We start from the raw sequence: 19,202 nt of genomic DNA on the forward strand, positions 1-19,202 counted from the left end.
TTATCTAGGCACAGTTGTAATAAATTAACTAGATTTAGAATTCCAAGAAAATAAAGAGATGAGATCACATTAAAATTAAAAACAACAACAACAACAACAAATTATAGCATACTTATGGAAGTCACAGAAAAGTCTCGATAGGAGTGGAGCAAATTTCTGAAATCATTATCCAGGCAAAATATCTCTTCGGATGAGTCCTCCCAGTGTCTACTGACGTGGTAGGAGAAAATATAGTTAAGAAACTATGCAAGAAACTGAAAGTGGAAATGCCTTCAAAAATAGGAATGAATCATAGAATTCAGGAAAATGGTGAAAAATACTGAAAACTTGTGGGAAATATAGAGCATAAAATGAACTCCAATGTGTAAAAAAAGACTAAACCCAGAGGGAAATTAGAGAAAACCCTATGCCCTTTTATTTTATAGAAGTTTAAAGGAAAATATTGATTGTTTATTCTTCCTTCTTTAGAAAAGTTAGGATAGTTGATTGCCAAACTAGATTGGTCAGAGTCCTCAGAGGAGGCACTCCACATCTGTTCAGTATGGTTTGGTTATTGTGTCCAAAGGCTGGGGAGGAGAGATGTGACCTCTTAAGGGTTCAGAAGGTTCTGCTTAGTCCGCTTGGTCCTGCTTTCCCATTCGCAAATAAGACTGCTATGAAGTCGCAGTTTCAGCTCCTCCCCTTCCCACTTCTCTCCCCCTTTAAACATTAGAAGCGTTTGAGGAGGTCAGCGCATGCACGGAAGGAAACAGAGTTTCTTCGTTTGAAGAGAACAAGACTTGGATTGGAAGATTTTGAGTCCTTAAAAGTAATAGGCAGAGGAGCATTCGGTGAGGTAAAAAACCACAGCTATTTATCAGATACAAAAACACCACACAACTCTGAAGCTGCTGACATACCGTGAGTTCTTGATTGTTGATAGATCTGCAATATGGGGTAGGTGGGTCAGGCATGCCAGCCCCACGTCTGTCCTTTATTTCCCCCTCCACTGTCCCAGGTCTCTGATTGTTCTTCTGTTTTGCCAGAGATGGTGTTGATGCTCTAAGTATTGATCTAGAGGGAGAGTTGAAAGGTAGAAAAAATCAATACTTATTATCTACTGAGTGCTTCTCTCTTACAATCATGACAATAACTCATTTTATGGATGATGAAATTAAGACTCAGGGGGGATATATAATGTTCCATTGTCACACAACCAGTGAGCAGCAGTACCAGAAGTTGGGCCCAGGAGTTCCTGATTTTTTTTTTTTTTTTTTTTAGTTTTTAATTACTTGGTGCTCATCACAACAAGTGTGCTCCTTAATCACCATCACCTATCCCCCCACCTGCCTCTCCTACGGTAACCATCAGATTGTTCTCTGTAGTTCTCTGTTTCTTGGTTTGCCTCTTTCTCTTTTTTCCCCTTTGCCCATTTGCTTTGTTTCTTAAAGGAGTTCCTGAACTTAAAGCTCTTGCTTTTCCTAGGATCACACTGCCTCTCCAGGAGCAAACTAACAGCATATCTCCACCCTTTATTTCTTCCCCTCAGATTGCTATTGCTCTAATGATGGCCCTAGGAAACAGAATTTATAACAATGGGTTATACAGGTAGTGGTAGAGAGTTGAAAGCATTTGCCACTTTATCCCACCTGGTCCTGTGGACGCATCCTGCTTAGTCACAAGGGCAGTCTGTTGGGGAGGGTTTGAATGAGCCCGTCCAAGGTCATCTTCATTAAAGGAAAACACCCAAAGTGAACGGCTTACTGATGCAATAGTTTCATTAACTTTGTATAAAAGGAGCAGCATATTATTAAAAAGCCATACCTAGGGGAAATGTGAGCAGCGAACTTAGAGGCACAAGTGAAAGATGAAATTGATCCCTCAGTGTTCAGAATCCCTGTTGGCTTGCGGAGAGAGGGAAAGGTACAGTACCACGTCTAAAAGGGCTTTCTGTTTAGGGAGGAAGGGACATGGGACTCAGGAAAAACTGAAGAAAGGTGCAGGGAGAAGAAAGCATACTTATTGGGGAGGGGGTGCGGTGCAGGGGGGTGATATGCAGGGACTTGCCAAGAAGTTTGTCTTTGGATTTGCAGACAATTTTCTTTTCATCATAAAATTACCTGTTCTTTCTCAAAACATTGGAAGATAAAAAAGAGAAAGGAAAACTGCAAAAACCCCATTTCCCTAATTATACATTTTAGGTTTTTTTTCCCTTCTAGACGTTTTTCCTATTCATGAGCTTTTGCTGTTGTATTAAACATTGTTGTCATCACTTCCTTAGGGTTCTGAGCTGATTGGATGACATGTACCTTGGGTGTAATGAGTCCTTAAATTTGAAAGGGTTTTAAATTAGATTGATGTGTTCAACTAGGGAGCCAAAGCTGTTCAGATGTGGAGATGTTTGAGAATGTTTCCAGGGCTGACTTCATGGTATATAATAAATATATCCATTTTGGAACATTAAAAGGCACTTTTTTCTGCTTTGTTATTGCTGGTTGCTTATATTAATATTGTAATACTTTTTTAGTTTAAATTATTTCTTGTAGTACATGAAAGTGCTAGCTTGACATTGTGAACTTTTGACTTGGCATTTCTTTTATAACTTTTAGGTGCGGCTTGTTCAGAAGAAAGATACAGGGCATGTATATGCAATGAAAATACTACGTAAAGCAGATATGCTTGAAAAAGAGCAGGTAAACCACAATTGTAGCAGTGATTTTAGTCAACTTATAAAATTTTTTGTCATGTAGAACTGTTCTTTTTGTTTATTTGAAATGTATTTTCTTATTACAGTTTTCTTTAGCACTGTCATGTGTGAATATACATATAATATTACTTTTCTTTCCCCAACAAAGAAGCAGTTACATATATCTTAAAAGGACAAGTATTGCCTTATGTTGTGTGGTCTTTTAAAAGTTGAAAACCTATTAGAAGCATCTGCTGTTTGTGTTTCCCAATTGATTACAAACTGTGCTTGTCAGGAGGAGCCTGTTTTTGAGGTCACACTTGCTGTGGTAGCATGTTCCTACTGAATGCTAAGAGAAATTGTATATATATACCTTGGAACTGAGACTTGGGAACCAGAATTTGGAATTTGGAATCTAAAATGTGTCTTACTATGCTTCATTCTGTACCCTCAAACCAAAGTTGGGTCTTCTGAGTAGCTCGTTACTACCCAAGAGAGACCAGTCTTCTTTCTGAATGAATTTGAAAAAAATCTAATGCAAACGGCAGAGCAGTGCAAATTCTCTTTTAAGGATTAAGAGCATTTTCTAAAACCTAAACCTACTTTGCATAGAGATATATAAGATGCAGAAGTACTTTATGCAAAATAAAATTTTTAATATTGGACAGTATATTAAAAACAAGAATGCTGTGTTTCTATAAATCTAATTTCATTGAGCGGTTTGCTTAAGAACAGATTGTAGTGGGTGATGCCTGCATATGTCCTGTAAAGGATCAGATGCTCCAGGAGGGCATAGAGAGACCCTGTGGCAAGGAGAGCTCTGGGTGTAGAGTGCAAGAGCAGGAATGGAGAGCAGCTCTGCAGCCAGTCCCTTCTGCCTCTTGAGACATGATCGTTGAGGCTTTTCTGCCTTTTAAGTTTCAGTCATCATTTGGAGTTTTTATTTTCTCTTCAATTTTCATACACTACCCATAAGCTTAGAGTCACAGGAATTTTGGTTGAGAGTATCAAATACCCTGGCTGTGAACCTTCAGACATCATAGCTTATGCTAATGCCGGCTTCATTCAGAACGCTCAACAGCCCTGTTTATGTATTATCTGAAATTAGTGTGTGGAATGGGTATAGGCAGTGAAAGAGTTTCAGTTAGTCTTGAAAAATGAAATGTAAAACTATATTGATTAGTCAGTGTATTTTGTATTTCGTAAGTAAAGTTTATTTTTACAAGACCTATTTCCTGTAGTTTTTTTAAACAAAGGCTTTTAAAACATTTCTTCATCAAACAATTAGTGTTCAGAATCACATTGTTAAAAGAAGTGTGCATGAGGACTTTCCCTTATTGGTCCTTCATAGCGTGTGCCTGTTGCCCAGCAGGGTCACAGAGGACAATCCAAGCACAGGGTGTAAAAATAGTTTTTTGAATATTGTACCTTCTTCAAAATCATTTTCTAAAGTTCTCTACATGAGAGTAGAGGGGCTTTCTCTGAGAATAGGATTTTAAACAATGCATTAACTGAATTGTTAGCTCACCGTGCTGTTGGACTCTGTGGGTTTGATCTCGGGGTGGTCCAGTTAAAGTCTCTGGCCCCACACGCTGCCTGGATCAGCCATCCTGAAGCATAGTTTGTGTCAGGTGTGACAGGAAGTAGACCAGTGCAGATCCATCACTTTTGGGTGGGGCTGACAAAGTTTAGATTCAGAGCCTCATTTTTTGTAGGTAGAGGTGCCTTATCTATAGGAAAAGTTTGTTGTTTGCTTTTACTAAACTGAACAGGAATTAAAGCTACTCACTGAGAGTTCAGGTTGTTATCCTGATCCATAGGGTGGAAAATTTTAAGGATAATAAATTTTAGAGGATAAGAGACCAGCATTTAGCTATTTTTTTTTCATGTTTCTCTTACATTGCAAAGGAAAACTTCCTGTTGTGATGCCAATATCATATTAGGATGGGACAAAATACGCACTTTTATCTTTGCTTTTCTAGCACTTAGGGGAGCAGCTAGCATTTAGCTCCCTACCCCATTAAATATTTACAGAACAGGGAAAGGGAGCCTCTGATGTGAGTTGCACCTCTGGTTCTTCCCTCCCTGACTCTCTATTTACCTGACTCCACTCTACTCTTGGGGTTCCTAGCTGCTGTTTCAGCCCCAGGAGGGAAGGTCAAGGTATGCACAGGTGACCTAGAGCTTTCCCCTTGGCAAACAGAGAATGTGGCAGTCACCATTCTGTCCTCCAGGGTGACTGATGAGTGGTAGTAGTAGTCCCTCCCCTTTTCTTTGGCTCCCTGTGACAAGCAAAGGCCTTCTCCGCAGCCAGGAGAGCAGAGGCAGGTGGAGTTTGACTTGTATGGTCTTCATGTCCGCTAATGCCCAGGGCCTGGCCTCAGCTGCAGTCGAGCAGGTGGCATTACTGTTTCCCAAAACTTTGCTTCTGTATGAAAACTGAGGAAAAACATCTACCCTTACTCAGTTTCTTCCTGATTTCCTAACACTGTTCCTTACCACCCTTTTCTTCCATTTTCCCACCCTCGTACCCTAAGTAGAGATGTACAAAATGGAAATTTTCTGCAACATTGAAACTATTTAAAAAGTCCCTAAACAATTTTAGTACAGCCTTGGAACCGAAATCCGTAAACTCAAGTGCCCTGAGGCCTGCAGAAAGAATAAGGCAGCTTATGTGTAAGATGGGAGAGGGCTGGGAGCTGCGTCCAACTGGAAGAGTGAGTGCCGGACTTTGCCAAAGAGATTCCGATAAAACAAGCAAACAAATAGAACATCGTAGCAAATAAAACAACAACCAGGGGCTGAGTTTGCCACAGAAGGGCCAGTTTGTGAGCTTTAGTACATCTTTACCTCCAAACATAGAGGAGAAGTCAAGCCCCGCAGCGTACGTTAAGAGCAAAACCTCTACTCAAGGATTGGACTGGGTCTTAATAAACATAGACATGGATGAACCCAGCTTTGCATCTTATGATACTTATGTAAGGAGGGGTTGGGATTTGGTAACATGCAGCAGTGTTTTGATTATTATTACATATTTAAAGTAGATAAGGTAAATTTGATAATAAAATATTATTGTAATGAAGTAATTCTGCCAGTTTTCCCAAATTTTTGGCAACTTGGTCTCCTTAGCTAGTTTATAAGAGCAGAAAACTGGAAATACCAGAAATTTGAATCCGTAACTTCTCTTAGATGTTCTTATATTCAGTTTAGTAAGAACTGAGCACTTTACTCTGTGTGCAGCAGTGAACCAAATGGTGTGGAGTAGTGTTCTAGAACTGTCAACCAGGGCGCTTTCCTTGCAGATAACCTTGCAGACCCAAGGCAAGACTTGTTTAGAGAGTCTCATCTTGGGGACTTCTTTTTGTCTTAAAAGGTTATTGGGACAAAAAGCTGTGCCAAAGAATGGTAGTTTTAACTAATCAGAGGTTCAGTTTCTAGCACTGTGAAAGTTGCCGTTTGCATTACAGCCATTCGTTGTGTTATTTTTTTAAGCCTTTCATCACTCAGGTGTTCATGACTGAATACCTTCAAGTCAAATGTTTTCTGTTTTGAGTTCATACGTTTGCCTGAGCACAAATTAGATCTTTTACGTCATCACAATTTAATACTCAAACAGTATTTAAATTGTTTAAACAAATATACAGTCGAATAAAGCAGAGCAAGGCTTGTCATTAATCAAATGCATATACCTCCAGGTTGGCCACATTCGTGCGGAGCGTGACATTCTAGTGGAGGCAGACAGTTTGTGGGTTGTGAAAATGTTCTATAGTTTTCAGGATAAGCTAAACCTCTACCTAATCATGGAGTTCCTGCCTGGAGGTAATTACTTGACGATGAAAGGTCATTTTTCCTTTTTGTTCTGTGGTTTCTCTCACTCTCACGTCAATTAACCCTCCTTTCTACTTTTAACCGTGCTCACAAAGTTGCTTTCTGTATCTTTTTTAGGTCTGTAAAGGAGGTCAGTAACCTGTCTTGTGCTGGGGTGCCTTTCTACAATTCTTAGTGCCATAAAAGTAACCTTCTCATTCATTCTCATGATTTCAGATGGACATTTCTTTCTTTTCTTTTTCTTTTTCAATATATAGGAATAAAATAGGGACTCTGCCTGCTCTCCTGTCAGTGGGAATCATGTATAATCAATTACCCAGGTGACCAAATTGAAGCTATTACATTCTTTGCTTCAACTTTTTTGTTTCTTTTTCTGTAACTTGTATTAATAAGGAGTGACTTTCTCATTACCTATATTAGTAGCCAGAAACAGTTTCTCATTTCTGAGATTTCAAGTTTTACATAACGCAGCATGTGTATCTCCTAAGACTGCTCCAAAGTGAACCCATAACAGAACATACCATCTGTTCTGGGGAACGCAGTCTGTTTGCAAGTGAGCAGATGAGCTGTGAGCAAACCCTGGTGGGGGGAAAAAAAGAAAACTTTTTCTCTTTTTGGTTCTATAACAAAGCAAATACAACTGTGGCATAATATTTTTATCCTGTGATAACCTTTCTTTAGATCTAGGGTCATCAATTTTTAACAAACAGTTAAAATGCAAGTTAGGAAAGAGTCTGTGGTAGAATGAGGAGAAACTTTTGAACATTTAGATGCCAGTTCTTAAATAGGAATAAGAACCGGCTCAGTCCCCAGCCCCTCGACACGTGTCTCCTCGAGCCTTACATGCTCCATCTTCCATAGCTCCTCATGTCTCCTGGACCCTGCCCTTTGCACTCGGTGGAGCTGGCCTGCAGAGCCATAGACCATCTGCCTTGAGCTCTCTGATCATCTGGGCAGACTCGCACAGGTGAGGCCACCGGCTACTCTCCTGGGCCACAGCGCTAAGGCCACACAGCTACTCTAGAGCTGGCCTGAGTGCACCACTCCCATGTCTCTGGTGTGCCTCCAGATTGAATATGTAGCTGCCAGGAGTGATTAGAGAATCCTGTTTTTTAAGTCTTGGGTCAAAAAAAGAGAGCGTTTTAATAAATGGTTTGAGTTTTGCCTGAGTGTTAAAATATCCCCTTTTTTCCAGGAATATAAAAAAATTCCCCCAAAGTTATAAATGAAATAAAAAAAAAAAGCATGATGTTCTATTAAAATCAGAGGTTTCTTTCTCTTTTCCTGTTTTCTGACCATAAATGGCTTTATATGGAATCTAAGTTGAATCTTTCCTGTTTCTCTTAGCTTTAAACTTCTTATACATATTTTCTTTGCTTTGCTTATGTCTGACCATTGAATTAGGATCAGAATCTTTTTTTTTTTTCGCCATTTTATGTTGCTGGTATTAAGCAGAAATAGTTAAATTTTGACTTTGCAGAAAACTAGGGAGTTTACCTTTTAACTGCTAGAATACTGATAATTGTGTCATAAAAGTTGCATCAAGCATATCAGTGTATATTTAACTACCTATAATAAAACACTGGAGAAAAAACTCCACTGATCTTGGGAGGTGTTGACTCTGTACTTGGGGAGGCAGCCATTACATATCCCAGGAGATAGCATTTTCAGTTCCTTTTTAGCTTTTGTTGACTTACGCTCTGCTACCTAAATCCCATCTTTTTATTTGTTTATGTTCAAGTGTTTTGTAGGTAGAGACTGGAGAACTTGTTTTCTGCCTCCTCATATATTTACTTTTTGTTTGGCATTTTGGCCTCTGTCTACAACAGAGGCAGTATAACCTATGTGGAAATGCCATTTGGTTCTCGGGATAGAGAAGTTAGCAGGCAAAGTGAAAAATAAAGCAATTTTTCCCCCAAGTTCAAAAAATTACCCTAAGCAAATTGTGCGTGTGTGCGTGTGCGTGTGTGTGTGTGTGTGTGTGTGTGTGTAAGAGAGAGAGAAAGAAATATCCTTTTTCTCCCCTAAGTGCGGTGGAAATCACTGCTCAGTGGTCAGCATCAGATTAGGTTAAAAGCATTTTGCTCTCTGTGGCTTTGAATTTTACCTTTAACTGTTAGAGACTACTTCCCATTTCCACCTATAATGGCAGTGTGGGGTCAGTTTCTGGAACACAGAAGAGGCCTGTTTAGCACTGCCTTATGTAGGCAGATAGGGAAGACCTATCTGAAAACTGGCACTTACTCATGTATTGTCGTGTGCGTGTGTTTGTGTGTGTGTGTGTGTGTATGGTGGTTTGTATCTTCTTGTTTCCAGGGGACATGATGACCCTATTAATGAAGAAAGATACCCTGACAGAAGAGGAGACTCAGTTTTATATAGCAGAAACAGTATTAGCCATAGACTCCATTCACCAACTTGGATTCATCCACAGAGACATCAAGCCAGACAACCTTCTCCTGGACAGCAAGGTACTGTGCTAGGAGAGTAGCATGCTCGATGTGTGTTTCCTCATCTGAGCAGTCTCTGGTTTCACACCTGTACCACTTGTAATCGTAGTAAGGGAGCCAGGAACTGCCTTGTATATTCTTCTCTTCTCTCTCTCTCTTTTTTTTTTTACAGGTAAGTTTGCTGTTACTTCCCTTCTCTGAAAGGTGTATGACTCTATAATTTGATTGAACATTCTTCTGAATAATAAAGGACCTTTTTGAAAATGATTAAGAGGAAAATTGATTTAGAAGCTTATTTTATAATAAAGCCAAAGATAGTCATCTTTTCCTAGCATATAATTAACTCTAATGCATCACCTATTGGGAACCCCTCTGTTGGGCAACCTTATTAGTTGAGGAACCCAGCCAAGAAACAGGAAGTAAGGCAAACAAAAACAACAACAGCAGTCCGTCCCAAAGTTCAGGTTCCAGATCATTTGCCCTCTGCTTAAAGAAGAGTCATGCTCAACCTCTGTGCTGGTCTTGTTGTATTTTTCTTTAGACATGGAAATGAGTTCACTTGCTTGGTTCTTAAACTCATAGCAGATAAGAAGAGAGTCCTTGTGCTGCTAGATTGCTGGCTGCTCCTTGGCAAGTCTCCCCACTGTCCAGACCTCATGTATCTGTAAAGTGAATATATTGATCCAGAGAAGCTCCAGAGTCCCTTCCAGCTCTAAAATTTTAGAATGTTTTGTTCTGTTACACAGAATTGTTGTCTGGGCTGAACTTTTCTTTTACATAGAACAGTGAATTTTAATTCTTAGGGTATTTTTCTTTATTGCCATTTTTTAAAAAGTTGTATTTATTTAAGTAATCTCTACACCCACTGTGGGGTTTGAACTCATAACCCCGAGATCTAGAGTCACATGCTCCACTGACTGCGCCAGCTCAGTGCTGCCTTTTGATAATTTGCTTGTGATCTTTGAGAAACCTGAGCTATTGGTATATTTTCTTTAAAAAAATTTTATCTTTCTATTTTGAGGTGGCAGGACATTTACCAAATAATTTCTGGGTAGTAGCTATTTTCTTCATAAGAATAATGTGTATACATAGTAGAAAATTTGAACAGTATAAAGAGTTATAAAGAAGAAAAATACCTATAACCTCATCATTCAAAGATAGCTACTATTTTGGTACAGTATCTTCAGTACCTCTTTTCTTTGTGTTTATAATTTATATACAGTTAATAGCCTAAAAGTAGCTTGGCATTCTGCTTTTAAAATGTTAATGTATATAAAATTAATTTTCTATGTCATTGTGTTCAGATATACTTTTAATAGAGCAGTGGCCCTACTTTATGTGGTTGGGTTCAGATGCCCTGGTCCTGTACTCTGGGTGTCTTAGTGCAGGCTTAGTTGAACCCCATAGTCTATGTGGAGGTCCAGCAAACATCTTGAAGGCAAGGACCTTGGGGCCTCAGTGTGGCTGAGAAGTCGGGAGCCCTTTTAGGTGCACATTCGCTGTCTACAAGATGCTAGCCCAGACTTGTAGAAAAATGTTCTCACAAGCAAGCTTATTAAGGTGTTCAGCTATACAGATTCTAGAAGTGAAATTAGATGTTTTGAGTTCCTGCTGCATACTTAGGATAGCTAAAGAATTCCCTGAGAATGTAGGCTTGAATAGCATTTGCTTCAGGTACTGCTTTTTTTTTTTTTTTTTTTTTTTTTTTAAAGAGAGATCACAAGTAGGCAGAGAGGCAGGCAGAGAGAGAGAGGGAAGCAGACTCCCCGTCCAGCAGAGAGCCTGATGTGGGGCTCGACCCCAGGACCCTGAGATCATGACCCGAGCTGAAGGCAGAGGCTTAACCCACTGAGCCACCCAGGCGCCCCCAGGTACTGCTTTTTAAGACACATTCCTTTCTTAGAGGTGTCCAGGTGAAGTCTAGTTTTGAGAACTGTAATTAAACTCTGTTCCTTGACTTGTACAACAAGTTATTTGCAGATCTGAAAAAAATGATGCCAGGTTAGCAAGCTCAAAGCTGTCTTCGTTTGGCTGTTTACTTTGTTGTGCATGCATGTGTACACACACACACACACACACACCACCAAACCTAATGGGATTTCTGTAAAACGAAACAATATAAAACTTGACCCATCTGAGCAGTGCTTCTGTAGCCTCTTTCTCTATCCTGAGAAGTTTATATGTTAAGGCCTAAGGATGTCCTGAAGGAATGTGGGATGGAAAGACCACTGATGTTGAAGTCACCGGGACTTAAACCTTGGCCACACCACTTCTAATTATGTGATCTTGAACAGTGTAGATCCCTGAGCATGAGGATTTCCTCCTGTATTTTTGGCTTTACTTCCTTATCTACTTGAAATTTCATCACCCCGAGAACACTTGCCTCTTCCTCAGGACTGCTTATGTGCCAGGCACTAGGTTAGGAGCCTTATATGCATTAATTCTCACCATTCCTGCCAGGAAGATACCATTATTTCCATTTTCCAGATGAGATCAGGGGGTTGGAGAGGGTAGGTAATCCTGGTCTGGAGAAAAGGAACTTGAATTGTTTCTGGCTTTGGTTCTGCCATTTCACCAGCAAGCCATTTAATGAGTCTGAGTCATTGAAGTGTGGCTTAAGAGTTATAAATGACACGACACATTTAAAACATGAGGCTTGGCTCAGAGGAGGTGTAAGTGTTCCTTGAAGAGACTGATAAAGCCAGACACTTAAGATTAAAATACAGTATAGCAACATTTGTCAGGAACTATGCGATAACATTGATTCTTTGTCTTTGGAATAATTTATTTCTTGGGCTGTATCATAAAGAAACAATTTAAGAGGCGAAGTTACATGAACAAAAATTTGTTCATTTACTCATTATTTCACAATCATTTATGGAGACTATCCTCTGTACTTCACATGGTTAGGGTTGGGAACACAGACTCTATCACAGGGGTCCTTATAATCCACATTATATGAGAGTGAAGAATTCGAAATGGAATAAGCATCCAGAATTGGGAGCATGGTTAGGTAAAAAATGATGTGCTAAGTCATTTGAATTTTTTTTAACCCACTGAGCCAGCCAGGTGCCCCATTTGAATTTTTTTTAAAGATTTTATTTGAGAGGGAGGAAAAGAGAGAGAGCACGTGAGTGCAAGAGCAGGGGGAGGGAGAAGCAGACGCCCGGCTGGGGAGGGAGAAGCAGACGCCCGGCTCAGCAGGGACATGGGACTGGATCCCAGAATGCTGGGATCATGACCTGAGCTGAAGGCACCCCCTCAGTCATTTGAATATTATGTAGACATTAAAAATGGTGATTTTGAAAACCATGTAGAAACACAGGACTATCTGAGTGAATGAGTTTAAGAAGTAATAAGAGGGGGTGCCTGGGTGGCTCAGTGGGTTAAGCCTCTGCCTTCAGCTCAGGTCATGATCCCAGGGTCCTGGGATCGAGCCCCACATTGGGCTCTCTGCTCCGCAGGGAGCCTGCCTCCACCTCTCTCTCTTCCTGCCTCTCTGCCTACTTGTGATCTCTGTCTGTCAAATAAATAAATAAAATCTTAAAAAAAAAAAAAAAAAGAAGTAATAAGAGGGGGCACCTGGGTGGTTCAGTTGGTTAAGAGTCTGACTCTTGATCTCAGCTCAGGTCTTGAGTGCAAGCTCCACATTGAGCTCCATGCTGAGTATGGAGCCTACTTTAAAAAAAAGGTGGGGGCAGTCTGAGTGACTCAGTCAGTTAAGTGTCTCCCTTTGGCTTGGGTCATGATCCCAGGGTCCTGGGGTCGAGCTCCATGTGGGGCTCTCTGCTCACTGAGGAGTCTGCTTCTCCCTCCCCTCTGCCTCCTGCTCCCCTTGCTTGTGCTCTCCCTGTCAAATGAATAAATAAAATCTTAAAAAAAAAAAAAAGTGGAAGTATCTTCAAATGCCATGGAGGGTTCAAACTGTTCGGAAGTTTATATTTGGATAAAAAGATAATATGTAAAAATTGAAATACTTTTATTAGTAGTATTTAATATAATAAGATCTTTTAAAATTTGATTTTTTATTTATTTTTCCCCATAAACAAATTGAAAAAAGAGAGCATACTCTGGATCTGTAATGGATACTGGAAGGGGCCTGAGAGTATAATGTCTGTTCCCCATTTCTGGATGTTCATCCATTACCTTTTTTCTTCTTCCCCACAGGGCCATGTGAAGCTTTCTGACTTTGGCCTTTGCACAGGACTGAAAAAAGCACACAGGACAGAATTTTATAGGAATCTGAACCACAGCCTCCCAAGTGATTTCAGTAAGTGTAAACAGTGGTGTTAGCCTTTTTATCCCTTACCTGGGCCTGGAAGAGCTGTTCTCTTGGTAACCAAAATATGCAGGATGGATTAGGAGATTCTCACAGCATGAGTCTAGAGAATAAAAGTATCCTCCCAGGTGTGCCTGTGGTTTTTATTGTATGATGAGGCAAGATGAGTGCTACCAGATATATTGAGGCAGATATTGAAAAGAGCCGTCTTAGGAACTCTGCTGAGAAGGTTACTGGAAATGAATATAGGGCAGGCAAGCGGAAGTAGAGGACCAAGTCCTGGGACCAACTCCAGATTAGATTTATCCTACGTGCTTCTTTCTGTTATGGCAGAAAGAAATTGATCTTTGTAAGTGTTATCTTCACTCCAACACTGTGAAACCACTGAAACTATGTAGTATAATTACAGTTCATCCTGGAGTAACTTATACCAAAAATGTATTTTAATTCTGAAGTCTCTGAATATGGACCAGTTATTACTCATGGAAATTACTTGATGGTAATTTTGAGAAATTATCAGTGTCTTAGGTCCAATTTGGGACCTTTGCTGCTGATGAAACTGCAGTCCTGTAATTCTGATGAATGACTGTATCTTTTGTGGCCACATGACTCACATGACTTTGTGATTCTTGAGCTAATGCTTCCATGCCTTTGATTTGGGTTTACAGACTTGCTGGGAAGTATGTTATCTAGAGTTACAAATGTATGGGCAGAAAGGCAAGACTTTAAGATCTCATGGGGCTTGAACCAGAGCCTAAAAAAGTAGTCAACATACCTGTCTAAACTTGATTGGGACTTGTTCTCTTTGCTTTTAGCTTTCCAGAACATGAATTCCAAAAGGAAAGCAGAAACCTGGAAAAGAAATAGACGTCAGCTAGTAAGTAATATCTGTGGTTTCTTAAATGTTACAAACCGAGTATGAATAAATTTAAAAAATAGGTACGTGAATTTGCATTCAACAAGTATTTACAGCATATCTATTCCTTGCTTTTAAGATTACCTTAATAGAACACTGTCACACTGCCAGTGGCACCGAAGGTAATCTTTTGAAAGAGGGAAGATAATATTAGGTTGTTTTGGTTGTGATGTTTTAATGGAGGACTTCATTCTGATCCTTTACTTTGGTGACAACCCCTTTCCTTCCTATTCCACCTGTTCCCTATTTTTATGGTGTTGTAAAGGAGATATATTTAAACTGGAGGTCTCTCAAGATGAAACTTAGTTACAGACCCCTTACCCAGAGCTTTAAGGCAGTGGTTCTCAAACTTTTAAAATTTTGATTCATTTGTGCAAGTCAAGATTTCAGTTCACCTGCCCCACCCTTTCCTCCTTTGTGGTGGAAAAGAGAACTTGGTGATAAAAATTGGAGAGAAATTTAAGGAAAGTGCTTTTAACTTTATAAGTATTTAAGTATGTACATAGAACATTATGCCCTACAAGCCTAAAAATAATTATCATTACTGCATTTACCTTGATGATACGTTGGAAGTTATTTAAATAGTATAAATTCACCAGTGAAATATTGCTTTCTAGGCAGACTTTTATTCTAATTCATTGGTTTATATCTGAAGTATAATCTGTATGTCCCAGTGTCTAGTTATTGGAAAATTATAGACCAGAGATAATAGAAATGTATATCACCACATATTTAAGTTTTGCTAGAAACCCATAGTGGATGAAGTAAATGACGGTAAAGCTAAGCTAACAATTGGGTGTAGAAAGCAAGAACAGCAGTGTGGAAGATGATGGCTAGTTCAGAGTGATGGTCATATACATGTATCATCTAGAAATGGTGGCACTTCTGCTTGTTGGTGTATGCGGTAGTAACTTGGTGGGTTTGCCAAATACTGTATTTCAGTCAGACTTCCCAGTCAAATACTGAACGAGAGTTCTCTGCAGTATCTTTAATAACTCGGTGAGTAGGTCACTGGGAAGTAGCTGTCTGTCCTAGTGGAAATGGATGCCTATAAGGTTGTTTAAGAAAGCATCAAAAGAAAGGCTTGCATTTTTTAAGCCCATCAGTGGGCCTCATACCAGACTGTGCTTTGAGTATAATGATTTTTTTAGTCAGCCTAAGCCCTGGGAGAGGCATTATCTTAAACCAAACACTTCTGGAGACGTAGTAACTGAAATTCATCGTGGATATCTTTTTCTCACATGAACTTGGAGATACTTAACTTTGGTATAGTCAGACACATCAGAGTCTCCTTTCCTTAGGGACTCTGATACTCTTTAAGTGTCTGAATTCTATATGTGGTCGAAAAACTGTTTACATAGCTTATTGAGGAAATGTCAGGAACAAATTTGGTCAGGTGCTTCTATTATGCCTCTCCATTGAGTAGTAAATCTTAACCTTGGCTGCACATCAGAATCACCTGTGGGGCTTTAGAACCTATTGATGCCTGGGTCCTACTCCCAGAGATAGATTCAGTTGGTTTGGGGTATATAATCTGGGTATCTGATTTTTTGAAAGGAATCTGGGTGATTTTACTGTACAGTAAAGGTTGAGACTCTACACTGAATGTTAAGTAGATACTGAAGATACTGTTTCTCAAACAATAGCTCCTGCATTATTGGGAAACTGATATTTACCTGTGTTTTGGAAGCTAACAAAAGGTAAGGAATCCTGATTTTTAAAAAATTTTTTAAAGCAAGCCAAGAGTTAACCTTTGGCCACAGCGCTTGCTTATTTATTTATTTATGTAAAATAATTTCTGTGCCCAGTATGGGGCTTGAACTCACAACCCCGAGATCAGGAGTTGCATGCTCTACTGACTGAGCCAGCCAGGTGCCCCAGTCTCTGGTTTTATAATAGAAATTTTTTTAACAAATAAGATCTACTTAACATTCAGCTTTGCTGGAATAAATCTAATTTCTAAATTGAGGGGTTTCTGTAGTTTCTTAACCTTTATGATTAGAATGAATATACTTCTTGGAGAGCATGGTGCGTGTCTCAGACTTTAAAACTTTAAAAATAACAATTGATACTTGTATTATGGAAAAAATGGATTCCTACTTTATAGTATATAAAAAATAAGTTGTAGATGGAAAAATAAAAATAATAAAATAAAAAAAACTTTAAAAAAAACTTTAAAAATTTTAAAATTTTAGAGGAAAGTATAGGGTGATCTTGAAAGGTTGATCTTGGAGTAAGGAAGGATTTTTAAAAAACATTAAGATACAAGAAGTACAAATCATAAAGGAAAATTTGATTTTACTTTAAAGAAAAAAACCTTTTTATATATGGAAAGACATAAACAAATGATAAGCCATATATGGTTCCGCTACTTTGGAATTATGTTATAGTTCATGTACATATCCTACAACCCAGCAATTCTACCTATAGTCATATGGTATGAAAAAATTTGCGCTTGTGAACCTGGAGCCATTTATAAGAATGTTTATTACACTTTTGTAATAACAAAAAACTGGAAATAACCCTGTGTCCCACTGACAGAAAATGGTTGCACTGCGGGGTAAAATATTTTACAGCAGTGAAAGGAATTGATTACAGCTACATGGAACATCATGGATCAATTTCAGGAACAAAATGTTGAGAAGAAAAAAATCAAGGAGCAGAAGACTGCATATAGAATGATCCCAAATTGCAAAGTCCCAAAATAAAGCTAAGATCTCATTTAGATACAGATGTGGGGCAGAATTAAGTAACTTTTTAAAAGCAGAGGAATGATAAACAAAATTGAACCATAGGGGTTAGGAAAGGCAGGAGGATGGAAGGGAGAGGAGTACATGTTTAGTTCTAATGACATTACTAATGATTCATTTCTTTAGTTGAACTCATGGTTATTCATTATTATGCTTCATAACGTGATTATTACACATTTTTTGGTATATATCATATATAACAGCACTTAAAAACCGTAATAAAAATGATAATCTCACACTGGGAGAAGTTATTTCCAATATGTAAAGGATTATGTCCTGAATCAGGATTAATGCCCTGGATTCATAGAGAATTCCTGCAAATCAATAAGAAAAAAGATAATGCAACTAAAAAACGAATGGGCAAAGGATCCAAACTAGAATTCAGAGAAAAAAGACCTAATTGGCTAATCAGTGAATGAATACATGATCAACCTTGCTAGAAATAAAGGAAATGTAAATTAAAACAGCAAGATCCCATTTCATATTCATCAGATTGGCAAAAATTAAAAAGTCTGACAGAACCAGGTGTTGGTGAGATGTGGAACACCAGGAGCTCATCCCCACAGCGGGTGTTTAAATAGGTATAAACACTTTGGAGGACAGTTGGAAGATGTCTAAGTTGAAGATGTTCATAATGCAAGACTCAGTGGTACTCCTCCTGGTAGATCCTTTAGAGAAATTCTTGCTCTAGTGGCCAAGAGGGGTCGCAGGAGTGTTTATTCAGGTGTTGTCATAGTGAGACATTGGAAGCCACAGGAGAATGGATAAAAAACAAAACATCGTGACATTTGTATAATGGAGTACGTGTATAGCAGTGAAATGGATGAACCAGAGCTACCTGAATAAATGGCAAAATCACAATGTTGAGTCAACACAAGTTGTAGCATTGTAGACTAACGAGTACCAAGTGATACCCTTTATTAAAAGTGGAAATACTCAAGAAGTAATATTATGTCACTTATGCAAATCTTCATACAAGCATAGCACAGCAATTCAGGGTGGTTTTGACTTCAGTAGGGAAGGAGGAAGGACTATTGTTTTAATTGTTCCTATAGTTTTTGTCTTTAAAAAAAAAAAAACAACTGATCTACAACAAATATGGCAGATGATTAACCTCTCTTTAATATGGGCAATAAGTACACATGTATTGTATGCTGGGTTTTTTTTTTTTTTTTTCTGTATGTTTGCAGCATTCCATAATAAACATTTTCAAAAGACAACACAGGTGTTATTTTTTTATGTTAGAAATTCTATAATGTCAAAGTGCTTAGATTAGAGCCTTCTATGTGATAAATCCCCAAATGCTGAGCACACTGGCAGGCTTTGAGTATTGTAGTCCTGGTATATGAGAGTAGATTACTTGAATTTAGAAAAGATTCCCCTAAAAACTGTTTATATAAATGAGTACGTTTGGTAAATAGACATAAATTTCTAACCTATAGGATATGAGTAACTTGTAATAATAAAGCTTCCCTTTCTGACTTTGCCAAATCAAGGAATATTTATAACAGAAAAAGGGATAATTTAGACAAGGTATTTCATTTTCAAACTGGGTTCTGCCACTTAATTAGTCCTGAGCCCATGAACAAAGCTGTTTTGGGCGTCATATTTTTTTATCTTCTGGTAAAGTCCTTTGCTAAGTTGTGTCAGGACGAAATAGGCTCTGAAGTATACAAGAAGTATGGAGCCGGGCACTCACTCACTGGGTGGTCAGTAAATCACGGTACGAGTTGTTAAGATGGATACCTCTGTCCTGATCGACCATGGGCTTTGGCTGTATTTAGGAAGGGTCTCTTGCCTCCCTGACCAAGCGTTATTGTTTGTTTTGGAAGTGCTCTGGCAAATCAGTCTTGCCGTGAAGCTACGGGGTATCCTGCTCAGTTAGTTTGTGGGTAGCTGTATAGGTGGTGCTTGGAACCTTTGGTCTCCAGAACAGAACTCAGGGCACCCTCCTGCCTGCGGGGCCCCCCTGATGTATGGTACTTGTTTCAGGCCTTCTCCACGGTAGGCACTCCTGACTACATTGCTCCTGAGGTGTTCATGCAGACCGGGTACAACAAGCTCTGTGATTGGTGGTCGCTTGGGGTGATCATGTATGAGATGCTCATCGGTAAGTTGCATGCTTTCAGAGGACTTTTTCTGTAAAGCCAGGGAAGAGTCCCATATTGATAATAGGCTGTTTCAGTTGAGGGTGATCTAAGCACTTTTCCCCTCTTGTCTTAACGTGAAGTCTCGTAGGTAGAAAGCTTGTGGCCTTCAAATAGTCAACTTTAGTGTCTGGCTTCCTGGCACCTTGTGGTTGCTTTGTTGTTCA

At 39.1% G+C, this 19,202-nt stretch overlaps 1 protein-coding gene across 2 annotated transcripts in view; it reads left to right on the forward strand.

The window, feature by feature from the left end:
- The window catches only part of LOC111147550 (serine/threonine kinase 38), a 41,236-nt gene that overhangs the window by 17,206 nt on the left and 4,828 nt on the right, over positions 1-19,202 (forward strand). Inside the window, exons 4-10 of one of the 2 annotated variants that reach the window (XM_022503642.1) lie at positions 713-835; positions 2,589-2,672; positions 6,361-6,484; positions 8,810-8,964; positions 13,111-13,213; positions 14,038-14,099; positions 18,881-18,998. In XM_022503642.1, coding sequence (XP_022359350.1) covers positions 713-835; positions 2,589-2,672; positions 6,361-6,484; positions 8,810-8,964; positions 13,111-13,213; positions 14,038-14,099; positions 18,881-18,998 — 769 coding nt within the window. The remainder of the gene's footprint in view (positions 1-712; positions 836-2,588; positions 2,673-6,360; positions 6,485-8,809; positions 8,965-13,110; positions 13,214-14,037; positions 14,100-18,880; positions 18,999-19,202) is intronic. The other variant, XM_022503643.1, reaches the window with a different exon arrangement.

The sequence above is a fragment of the Enhydra lutris genome, unplaced genomic scaffold (assembly GCF_002288905.1).
Source record: "Enhydra lutris kenyoni isolate GAN:26980312 unplaced genomic scaffold, ASM228890v2 scaffoldscaffold17, whole genome shotgun sequence".
Taxonomy (NCBI): Eukaryota; Metazoa; Chordata; class Mammalia; order Carnivora; family Mustelidae; genus Enhydra; species Enhydra lutris.